Source organism: Chelonoidis abingdonii, chromosome 4 (assembly GCF_003597395.2).
Source record: "Chelonoidis abingdonii isolate Lonesome George chromosome 4, CheloAbing_2.0, whole genome shotgun sequence".
Lineage (NCBI taxonomy): Eukaryota > Metazoa > Chordata > Testudines > Testudinidae > Chelonoidis > Chelonoidis abingdonii.
This window is the reverse complement of record NC_133772.1, coordinates 155,952,655-155,965,170: the sequence shown is the minus strand read 5'-3', so window position 1 is coordinate 155,965,170 and position 12,516 is coordinate 155,952,655. Positions and strand designations below refer to the sequence as shown.

General features: G+C 47.6%; 1 protein-coding gene across 2 annotated transcripts in view; it reads right to left on the bottom strand.

Moving 5' to 3' along the window:
* Positions 1-12,516, bottom strand: part of MAP4K5 (mitogen-activated protein kinase kinase kinase kinase 5) — a 96,245-nt gene that overhangs the window by 65,709 nt on the left and 18,020 nt on the right. For both annotated transcript variants that reach the window (XM_075065816.1, XM_032775697.2), the window contains exon 2: positions 8,124-8,181. In XM_075065816.1, coding sequence (XP_074921917.1) covers positions 8,124-8,181 — 58 coding nt within the window. The remainder of the gene's footprint in view (positions 1-8,123; positions 8,182-12,516) is intronic.

Below are 12,516 nucleotides of genomic sequence, written 5' to 3'. Positions count from 1 at the left end.
GAAAGCCGCAAACTCCTGGTGAGAGTCAGGGGGCAGCAGTTCAGTAAAGCGGCCAACCTCCGCCCAGGTATTGTAATTGTACCGGCTCAAGAGAGCCTGCTGGTTGGCCACTCGGAGCTGTAGGGCACCTGCCGAATACACCTTGCGCCCTAGAAGGTCCATCCGCCTCGCCTCCTTGGACTTTGGGGCAGGCGCCTGCTGACCATGGCGCTCCCTCTCGTTAACCGATTGGACAACTAAGGAGGAGGGGGGAGGGTGGACACACAAGTACTCGTACCCCCGGGAGGGTACCATGTACTTCCTCTCGACCCCCTGTGCCATCGGCGGAATGGAGGCTGGGGACTGCCAGAGAGTGTCGGCAGTAGCCTGGATGGTCCGGATGAACGGCAGTGCCACGCGTGTTGGGGTATCTGCGGCTAGGATGCTCACTACCGGGTCCTCCACCTCCGGGACTTCCTCCACCAGGAGGCTGATATTAAGGGCCACCCTGCGAAGAAGGTCCTGGTGGGCCCTTAAGTCTATTGGCGGAGGTCCCGAAGAAGATGTCCCTGCCACAGCCTCGTCCGGGGAAGAGGAGGAAGATATCCCGGGAATGAGAGGGTCCTGGATGGCACCCTGCTCCCGTGGTGGCTCCTGCTCCAGATGCCCCGGGGAGTCCGGATGATGGGCGATATGTTCCTCTGACTCGTCCGGAGGGGGGCGGGATATGGTGGCTTCCGGCGCCCTGCGCTCTGAAGCAGCAGTGGGGGCCGGGACCGGGGGAGCACCCTGGGCTTGATGGTATGCCCAGGGTGTCCAAAAGGACCACTGTTGAGGCCCTGCGTCCTGAGGAGGTGCGTCCTGGAAAAGCCCCGTGGGAATCTCGGTATCACGGTCCCGGTCATAGTAGCTGTCCGCCTGTGAGGAGCCAGACGCCTGTCGGGACGGCCATGGAGGAGCTGCAAACGTCGGCGCTGAAGTGCCAATCGATCTCGCACCTCGGGGCCGTGGGGAGCGGTGTCGGTATGCAGAGCGATACTGCGAGCCAGACCGGGACCTGTGACCGGCCCGGTGCCGGGAGGTCGACCGGGATCTCGAGCCCCTATGGCGAGATCTGCTCCGGGAGGAACGGTGCCTGAGACGGTGCCGGGAGCTCGACCGGTGCCGTGAGTAGCGGGACGGTGAACGAGACGGACTGGCGCCTTGAGGTGGACCGGTGCCAGGAGCTCGACCGGTGCCGTGGGAAGTGGTGCCGTGATTGAGAGCGGCGCCGGGATTGAGAGCGGTGCCGCGAGCGCGACCGGTACCGGGGTGAGCAGTGCCGCGAAGTTGAGCTGCGTCGGGAGCGGGAGCGACGCTGCGATCTTGAACGGAGACGGGAGCGAGACCTCGTGCGGTGGCTGTCCGGCACGGTGACAGACGACGGCCTGGGTAAGATCGGCTTGCCCATGGAGGGCGTCACGCACACCGGCGGTGCCAGGGGTACGGGCGGTGCCGGGTCTGTCATGGCAATCAGGTCTCTAGCTGCCGAGAACATCTCCGGAGTTGACGGCGAGGTCAGCTCTACCACGGCCGGTGCCGGGGAGCTTCCAGGCGCCGGACTCGACGGCCCACGCGGGGCTGGAGTCAACGGAGCTGGTTTAGGCGGTGCCGCAGCCAGAGTCGGTGCCGGGCGGTCTGCCTTAGCCGCAGTCTCTGTCTGGGATGTGGGCGTAGTGGAGCCCGTCTGAGGTTTAGCCGACTTCGACCTCGGGGAGAGGGAGCAGCGCGGAGTTGCCTTCAGTGCCGTCTGCGGCCGGTGCCGGGAAGCCTTAGGCGTGCCGGAGGGGCGGCCTTGCTCACCTGCTGGCTTGCACTCGGTGCTGAAGGCGAGGGTGCTAACGCCGCTTCCATTAGGAGCTGTCGCAGCCTAATGTCCCGCTCCTTTTTTGTGCGCGGCTTAAAAGCCTTGCAAATGGGGCACTTAGACGATAAGTGCGATTCCCTGAGACACTTAAGACAGGAGTCGTGGGGATCTCCTGTCGGCATTGGCCTATGGCAGGCCGCACATTGCTTAAAGCCCGGCGAGCCAGGCATGGCTACGGTACCGGGCGCGGGGTAGGGGAAGAGCCCCAGACCCCGCGAAAACTATTACTAACAAATACACTAACAACTATAACTTTAAACTGTCAATAAACTAATTAACTATGTAAAACAAGAACGATTAAGTAACAAAGAACAAAAAACGAGCGATTAGCTAGGGAAAATGCGGAGGTCAGGTAAACTGCACTCCACTGTTCCAACGACCGACACGGGCGGTAAGAAGGAACTGAAGGGTGGCCGGGTCGGCTGGGGTATTCATGCGGCGCCATGGTGGCGCCACTCCAGGGGGCACCCAGCCGACCCGCCGAGTGTTGCTAGGGTAAAAGTTTCTCCGACAGCTGTGCACGCGGCGCGCACACACCTAACTGGAATGGATATGAGCAATCACTCGAAGAAGAACTAACATGGTCACACACTAAGGACCAGATTCTTAAGTCCAGCAAGGTTATGCTCAGCACAAGGTGGTGGTGGAGAGTCAAAGGTAACTTAAAGCCATTTTCATACACCTCCAATCTTGGGGGCTGCTAGGGCCAGTTCAGCCACATGTTAAAGCAGTCTCAGGGTTGCTCCTACTTACACCAGCTGGTAACGGCCCCCTAGGGGCCACTACACAGCCAGGGATTGCCAGAGTATACAATGGTCGTCCCAACAATATCTCCTCACTCTCTTTCAACCCCCAACATATTCCTTATTAAGGCAGCTTTCCAGCTCCTGCGCACTGCAGAATGGCCCAAAGAGACCAGAACAGTGGTTGAGGATCTGGCTGTAATAGTTCAACAGATGTGATCCAATATTAAAATGAAAGTGACTTCAGAATGTGAATCACAAAGTGCAGAAACTAATATTGTGAACAAAACATCCTGTTCTGAATTTAAGAAAACCAAAACACCATACCTGTGGACAGTTATTTGCTATGGCATTAAAATCTCTGAACTTCCAACTTCAATCAACATATTACAAGATACATCAATAGTCCAACTTCAAATACAATAACTAACTTCTTTTGCCCTAAACGGAATATTTCTACAAGAAAAATAAAGACATCAGACCAATTCTCCCTAAACAAAATGAAAACACTAGCAACTAGATACTTCAGTAAATTTGTAAAGGGGTTTATTTAGAGCATTACAAACACATGTCAAATATTCCCAGTGTCTTTATTTAATGGTACAGCAGTATTTGCAATGTAGATTCCCATTAATTTCAAAAGTAATGTTTACTGTATTTTCCTAAAGAGAAGGCTCTGCAGAGAAGAATCATACTGACAAATAATTGTCCTCCTACATCTACTATTTCGTTAGTTCATCTGCTAAATCCATACAAGGAAGTGGCTTTTGCGTTTCACATAATTTTGGCTTCTGCGCAGGTCTCTGGAAAATTCTGAGTATAGTTAGAATTAGTTTCTGAAATCGAGCTGGCTCTCAAGTTATGTGAAGCATTTGAACTCAGTGAATGTTGGGAAATGTCACTACTGTGCCAGAATATTTTTGGCTAAACGCTCTCCAAAAGGTCTGTGCCAAAAGAAGTGAAAAACACTGTCTAGTCCAATTTTATTAGTATTGTCTAAGTAACAGGGGTAGCTGAGCTAGCACACTGCACAGAAGTTCAAACAAATTCAGGACTGAAGCCTTCTAAATGGGGGGTGGAAGTAGTTTCTTTTGTTTAGAGGAAGGGGACAAGCAGGTAGAAGAAGAGATTTAATAATTTTGCAACCTTGGTTTTAGTTCCATGTTTCTTTTGCCTACTAATCCAATTATTACCATTAGATTGGTTATGGGAACAAAACACAAACCATTCCCATCCTACAATTAAAGCAGTTTATTTCTCTGGATTGTCTTCTCCATCGGTTCCATACAACAGTGAGAATTTCTCAGCTATCACCTGATTATGGGCAGCCTCTTTTCACCTCTGATTCAGTACACATGGCTGGAAGTTAAAGCTAGACAAATTCAGACTGGTAATAAGGCATACATTTAACTGTGAGAGTAATTTACCCAGGGTCGTGGTGGATTCTCCATTGCTAACAATTTTTCAGTCAAAATTGGATGTTTTTCTAAAAGATCTGCTTGGGAAGTTCTGTGTCCTGTGTGATACATGAGGTCAGATTAGATGACCACAGTGGTCCCTTATGGCCTTGGACTCTATGAATATATGAATCACTTGCCCCATCATTCTTTGTTTTCCTCAGTTGCTTCCTTCCTCTCCTCTGAGGTCCCCTATTATGGTGACCATCCCTCTCAGCTGAAAAGGACTGTACAGAACTCAAAGTTAGTCAAGCTCCTTCATTTCTCTAGTGACAGCAACATTCAGAATTTTTAACAGCATATTATCAATCTCATCTCTAGCTGCGTCCTCAGGTCTAAATGCAAAGACTTAGCCCCCTACCTCAACCACCAAATGTTCCATTCTGCCTGCTTAGATACTCAAATGTCTTCAATGCTGTACTGAAGATAGCATATTTGCTACACTCTGGCTTTGGGTTAAAAGGAGTTGTATTCTCTGCAAGAGCTCCAAGATTAATTGGTAGAATTTCTCGCATTGACCTGATGCCACAGCTGACAGTACTACAGCCTAACTACTGTTTAATCTGAAACATCTCAATATATTGGACAACATCCATTTAAAACATTCAAAATAAGTAAAAACTTTATATAAATACAAAATCTCCCCCAGAGCCAAAGCAGAGATTTTTTTATAAGATGAGAGTGATATGTTGAGACAGCTACGTCTACCTGCAAGGATGTGAGCTGCTGCATTCTAAATAGACTGCATCACTGAGGCCATGTCAGCAAACACTCCAGAGAATAAAGAAATACTGTAATCCAGCCTTAAAAATAACACCTCCACAAGGTCTTCACCAGCAGTCTGTGCAAGCACCACCTAAGAAGAAACTCATGCTAGCAAAGATTTGCAGTTATCCAAAACACTTGAAAAGTAGTCACTTGCATGAGGCAAGTCAGGCTAGCAGTACAGCAAAATTTACAAAGCTATAATCACCACTGCTAATTACAGTAGTGTTATTCCCAGTAGTGAAATGGGTCCTCACATGGTTGTATGTTTCACTCTGCTACTCAAAGTGAGGAGCACAGGCAGGGACAATCCTTAGCTTCTGAAAGTTCTTTCCCTCCCCACACCACCCTCTAACAGCAGAGGATTAAGTCCCTGCCTCTGCTCACAGCTTTCCAAGCAGCACATAAAAACACAGAAGCATCTGCTCTATTTCATCTGGATCAGGAGCAGAAACCTAAGGGCTCAAGGGGGCCAGTTTTACTGCATTCATAGTAGGCTGAATCCACCCTATTCTTCTCCATAAAAAAAAAAACATTGCCCTGCCCCCATCTTTGGGCCAAGCACTTTGGCCTTTAACTCTCCCACTACAGGCTGGCAGGACCTGTTGGGACTCCTCTGCTCTCTGCACTAAGTGCTGACAACCCGAGCTGAGGTTACGATTTTGGGTACATCAGCTGAGGGTGTGGAAAGAAAGATTTAGTGCCGCTCGATGTATTATCTAAAAGAAAACGCGGATAGATAAAGCTGACCAGAATCTATGTATAAACTAATGTTGACTCTGTTTTCCTCTTCTTTAACATCACATAATTAGAAAGAGCCCTAGCTGCATTTTACATGTGTAAACAAGAACTTCCTATTTTGCCAATGAACAATTGCTAGTAGCAGCAGCACATAACTAGAGGCCCCAAGTGAGATCAAGCCTCCATTGTGCTGGACTCTATATAGACACAAAGTATGAGACCGTCCCTATGCCAAAGACCTTACAGTCTGAACAAAGAAATCAGAAAGAGTTGAGAGGACAAGAGGCACAGAAAGGTGAAGTGACTTGTCCCAAGTAACACAGCAAGACAGAAACAAAACTGGGAAAAGGACCCATGTCCCAGTTCTCGACCTCTCCAATATCTAAGCAGGTAATTAGTTCTAGTTTGGGATAAACAGGCCCCAAGAGTGTGACTACTAGAATTAAGGTGTTTATGTAACATGATGCAAGGGCTGTCAGAGCCACTGCCATTGGAATAGGGAGTTCTAACCATCCAAACCTTGTCAGATATGTGCTGGGCTGGATTTGCAGAAGACTCAGATTTTAAGGTCAGAAGGGACATAAGAACGGCCACATTGGATCAGACCAAAGGTCCATCAAGCCCAGTAACCTGTCTTTGGACAGTTGCCAATGCTAGGTGCTTCAGAGGGAATGAACAGAACAGGTAATCATCAAGCGATCCATCCCCTTGCCCCATTCCCAGCTTCTGGCAAACCGGCTAGGGACACCATCCCTGCAATAGCCATTGAATTTATCTAGTTCTTTTTTAAACGCTGTTATAGTCTTGGCCTTCACAACCACCTCTGGCAAGGTGTTCCACAGGTTGACTGTGCATTGTGTGAAGAAATGCCACCATGACCATCTAGCCTGACCTTCAAGGCCTTACTAATTTTTAAGCTGGGTTCTATAGACAACAAATACATTTTAATTTCTAGGAATCCATTGCTCACAACTTGTGGGTGCCTTACAGTTAAAAAATAAAATCCAGGAAACAGCAAACAAAATCCACATCTCACTTACTAGTACAAGCATGTGCCCTCTCTCTCTCTCTCCCCCCCCCCACATATGTACTTCCCCCCTTGTGCCCCCCCCCCTCCAAGTTTGTACTCCTTCTCTGAAGGCCACAAAAACAAACTGATGTATGGAAACAGCACACTGCAGAGCTGCAGCCTTCAACAAAGAAGGTCCTGCATCCCACACAAAACATGGTGCAAGAGGCCAGGCTGAGCAAGTTGTGAGGTGACAAACAGAGAAAGGATAAGTGGAAGATAATTACACCCCTACCTTGATATAACGCTGTCCTTGGTAGCCAAAAAATCTTACCACGTTATAGGTGAAACTGTCTTATATTGAACTTGCTTTGATCCACTGGAGTGGGCAGCCCCACCTCCCCGGAGCACTGCTTTACCGCGTTATATCCGAATTCGTGTTATATCAGGTGGCGTTATATCGAGGTAGGGGTGTATAAGGAGGGATTTGAAAGTGAAGAGGGGAGCAAGAAGTGGAATATTAACACTGCACACTCAAGGGTGGTACAGATTATATTTTGGGAGAGGAGCTGGTATTCTCTCACACTCCAGGAATAGGTTAATTGTCCCATTCCAATTTCCTTTCTGGACACTCTTCCTGATTTCATCTCTCCATGCAGGACTCCAATGTCAGATTTCAGATCAACAGCTATCCTGGGCAGTGACTTATTTTTTGCACTAGGATAGGGTGGTGGTAGGATCAAATCTACAGCGCTCTCATCAGCCCAGGATAGAAAAATGGCAGCATATTAACATGCAGGGGTGTGAGAGACTGGCTTTTGTAACACAGCTAGATGGGTATTAGCCACTTTCCCCAATCTGAACTTGCACTGCCCCTTACCTCTCTCCTCTCACACCATGACTCATGCAGACCATGGGAACTGAGGAGGCTGCAATCAAAGGAACTGGGACAGGAAGTCATGGCTGCCCAGGAAAGCATCCCTAGCAGGAAGTTTGGTGGAGGTGTGGGACAGGAGGGAAGGACAGGAGAGATGGAAGGCAGCTACACTGCCTGTTCTTCTCTGCCTCTCCCACAGAATACTTTTTGGGGGGCGGGGGTGTGCCTGCAGGAGAGGTTTGAACACTAGCTCTGTAAACAGGCTGTTCTGTTTACACTGTACAGGGTATTCTGTAACAGTTTATAGGAGGGGAAATGCCCCTTGCCCTCAAGCTTGCTTTTAAACTAATAAAACAAACCTTACTGTTATAAATTAATAGCTGATAGATAAAATAGATAAGAACGAAGGAGAAACAACAAAAAGGAAATAACCAAAGGTAATTGTGTGCCACGCTTTAAATAATTCTGTAGCATTTCCTGAAACCTAACCACTGAAACTACTGCAACCACCACTTTTTCAGTGAATAGTAATAAAATGCAAATGCCCTATTACTGCTGTGTGAAAACAAATACACAGGGGAACTGGTAGTGTTTAATGACAGATCACATGCCTCCCAATAGTACTTGGAAAGAATGCAAAACTTACCTGGCTCTAACTTGATAATTTTTACAGCAGCCAACTCTCCTGTATGAAGATTTCTGGCCTAAAATAAGAAAGTTAAGACATATTTAATCATAATGCAAGGGCATCTGACATAGCCTTATAAACAATGGACTTTTACGTAGTGAAGCCTTGTATTATAGAACAGCACAATGCAATGAATTGCAAGCCCTCTGGGGCAGAGACTGTCTATTTCTATGATTGTACAGCTCCAAGCATAATAGGCTCTAATCCTGGCTGGGGTCTTCAGGTGCCACCAATGTGCTAACACTTACCCTAATCAAACTCAGAAAAATACAGTTAGTTACCTGCAACTGCTGCCTCTACACATTCATTCTTGTGGGATGTACTCCTCAGGGCTGCTGAGGTGGGAACCCTCTGGAGCCTGTCTGGATTGCACCAGTAGCCTCTTGCAGCACCAATCGCTCAGAGGTGAGGTTATAAATGACTGTGCAGTCCCCACTCTCTCATTTCCTCCCACTAACCCCCAGAGCATTATGCAAGTAGAACTCTCATGAAGAGGGGAAGGTAGGTGAGCAGTGAGACTATGCAGAGGCAACACTCTTAAAACAGACACTGTTTCTTATAAGCAACCTTAATCTTCACTCCCTGGCAGCCTCTGCATCGTCCTGCCTGTGTGAGTCTAGTGAGCAGTTCAGCCCTCAGGGAAGGGAGGCTGAATTAATTATGGATCACAGAACTGCTCTCTCAAAGTATAAGAGAGTAGTGCTGCACAAAGACGTGATTAGAATGTATTAGACCTGCAGATTTTGATGATGGAAACATTTCACAGGGATTTCATTAATGCTATCTCAGCTCTAGTAAAGTGAGCACTAAGTCACTCAGGTGCTGTCACCCTAGCTAAGGTATAATATTTTTGACATACAGCCTAATTCACTCAGGCAGGTGCTGAATGGAATCAGTATCTCCTTTCCACCGATCATCCAAAGGTTACAAGAAATCTATTCTTAATTGTTTTATCCCCATCAAAAATAGAAACACACATTTCCCTGGGTATCATGGATATGGAGTGAGGTTACAGGAGGAATTTAAGAGATAAATAACCTGAGATGGATGAAATTCAGACACCACTTTTAGCAAGAATTTAGGATGAGGATACAGAGCAAGTTCATCCCCCTAGAATGAAGAGAAGGGAGGATCAACCCTTGAAGCATACAACACACTCCTCCCCCAGATTAGCAATGCTGATTTTAACACTGGGGTGTGGGGGGGAATAAGAAGCACTAGCCCAAGAACTCTAAAGGTGAATCCCTCATCTTTGTAAACACTAAGTCAAGGTTCCATGTCAGGACAAATCCTCGAACCTACAGAAGACAATCACTAGCCCTTTCAAAATCCAGGCAACTGAAGGTCACAGAACCATCCACTGCAAGTGACATGGTGAGATGGTAGACAAGTGCAGCTCGACTGAAGACAAGAAGAGGCTGAGCAAATAGCCCAGAAGAGAAGATATGGAGGCGGAATATAGATTGCTATCTACTGCCCACAGAGGAAACTTTCTCCACTTCTGAGAATAACCTTTCACATAACTGGCTTTCTAGAGTGCAGGAGAATCCCTTTGTACTTCTACCGAGTGAATCAGCGCAGAAGTAGTCTGCATCCTGTGTCCAAGCCGGAGGTAGAGTGACTTGGTCAGAATACAGGATAAGGATCTTCCTGACATTGCAGGCCTGACAATACCATTAGGAAATATGGAGATTCCCATAAGAGACCAAGGACAGATTTGCTCACACTGTGACCCATGAAGCACTTACTGGTGTCCCCAGAGAAATGGCTGATCACATAGTGTTGGCTTTTCCCTCTTTGCTTCCAGCTGTTCAATTGCATTTCTTAGAAGTTGAAACATGCAACACTCTACATCCGTTCCTGATACTACTTTTCCATGTAAACAATAGCTGTCATCGCTACAGGAATGTTATGCAAATGTCAATTAGATGGGGTGCAGTCTGCCAACCTTCTTTGGCATTTTGAAAATGCCTGGCACTGATTCACAGCTTTTAAAGCCAAAAGGATCATTGTGATAATCTAGTCTGACCTGCAGCATAACACAGACCACAGAACTTTCCTGAATTAATCCCTGCTTCAAATCCAATAGCTGTGGTTGAACCAGAGCAGATCTTTTAGAAAACCATCCAATATAGATTTAAAAAAAAATTTCAGTGATAGAGAATCCACTACAACCCTTGGAGTAAGTTGTTCCAAATGGTTAATTATCCTCACTGTTCAAAATTTGCACTTTATTTCTGGCCTGAATTTGTCCAGCTTCAACTTCCAGTCACTGGACTTTGCTATACCTTTGTGTGCTAGATTAATAATAGTGGGCTCAGCAGATTTCTGTTAAATTACATCCATTGAGCGCCTTGAATCTCTCATTATAAGGCAAGTTTTCCAGTCACGCTTGTGGCGCTTCTTCAAATCCTCTCCAATTTTTCACCCTCATTCTTGAATTGCAGACACCAGACCTGGACACAATATTCCATGGATACATCCAAGCAGCATCGCACTGGAAGCTCATATTCAGCCAATCTACCATGCCCCACCCCGGACATTTTCAGAGTCTCTGCTTCCCAGGAGAGAGTCTCCTAACCTGCGAGTAAGGCCTGCATCTTTGTTCCTAGGCATACAACCTGACACGTGGCCATATCAAACTGTATATTATTTGCTCATGCCCTGCTTACCAAGCAATCTAGATTGCTCTACATCAGTGACCTGTCCTCTTCATTATTTACCACTCCGCCAATCTTTGTGCCATCTGCAAACTTTCAGTAATAATTTTACATTCTTCCAGATCATTGATAAAAATATTAAAAAAAGCATAGGGCCAAGAACCAAACTCTGCAGAAACCCACTAGATGTGGGTGTTTACAATTGCATCTTGAGACCTATCAGCTTTTACCCAGTTTTTGAACTATTTAATATGTTCCATATTGACTTTGTATTGTTCTATCGCCGAGTGATTTCAGAGTTGCCCTGGTGACCTAGCAGTGGGACAATAAGCTACCAGTTACAGAAACTCATTTACGCAGTTTTTCTAATATTTGAGAAGAAACTGAGAATCACAGTAAAGCAGAGGTGGGCAAACTACGGCCCACGGGCCACATCCAGCCTGCGGAACCCTCCTGCCTGGCCCCTGAGATCCTGTCCCAGGAGGCTAGCCCCCAGCCCCTGCCCTGCTGTTCCCCCTCCCATGCAGCCTCAGCTCACTGCATCACCAGCGCAATCCTCTGGGCGGCGGGGCTGCGATCTCCTGGGGCAGCACAGCTGCAGAGTCCGGCCTGACTCTGTCTCTGTGCTGCATGGTGGCATGGCTGGCTCCAGCCAGGCGGTACGGCTGTAGCGCCATCAGCCACCAGTGCTCCAGGCAGTGTAGTAAGGGGGCAGGGAGGCTGCATAGAGGGCAGGGGAGTTTAGGGTGGTGGTCGGGGGTGGGGGTGTGGATAGAGGTTGGGGCGGTCAGAGGGCGGAGAACAGGGGAGTTGAATGGGGCAGGAGTCCGGGGGAGGGGGGGGGGGCATTAGGGGGGAGAAGCAGGAGGGGTCAGCTAGGAGCAGGGCGGGCCACACCTGGCTGTTTAGGGAGGCACAGTCTCTGCTACCCGGCCCTCCATACAATTTTGGAAACCCGATGCAGGGGGGGGGGGCATTAGGGGTGAGAAGCAGGAGGGGTCAGCTAGGAGCAGGGCGGGCCACACCTGGCTGTTTAGGGAGGCACAGTCTCTGCTACCCGGCCCTCCATACAATTTTGGAAACCCGATGCAGCCTTCAGGCCAAAAAGTTTGCCCCGCCCCTGTAGTAAACTGTGTGATGACTTTTGTAATGCAGACCAATTGTGACCACAGCCAGGATTAGGATAGAAACCCATGGAAAGAACATACTTTCCCATTTATCACTGAAACTGTACCTATGACCCCAATATGATTCTCAAAGCACAAGGCACTGTTCCACATAGGTTGGTTGTGGTTTTATTTTGTGAAGTTCCATATTGCCCACCCAAATTACAAGATTTTCACTGTGGCTTGAAAAGCATTGCTCAGATTGGCATTAAAAAGCTATCCAAGGATACTGCAAATCACAGACATGATAATTCCAGGTAGGACATTCTCTGGCCACTCCTCTCAAGCCCCACACACGGAAAAATATATTATGGTTGGGGCTCTCTGGCCATCCAACCATCAGAAATAAACAAGGAAAAGGTTGTTTCAGAACCAGTTACGTATATAGCACAACAGGTGTGTATGTAATGCCTTACAAATAAAGTGAGACAATCCCAGAACAGATGAATTTACAATCTAAATTACTGAGCTGTGGGAGTTGACAAAGTCAGGAGGAAAATGGGGGAAGTAATTCACTTGCTGAAC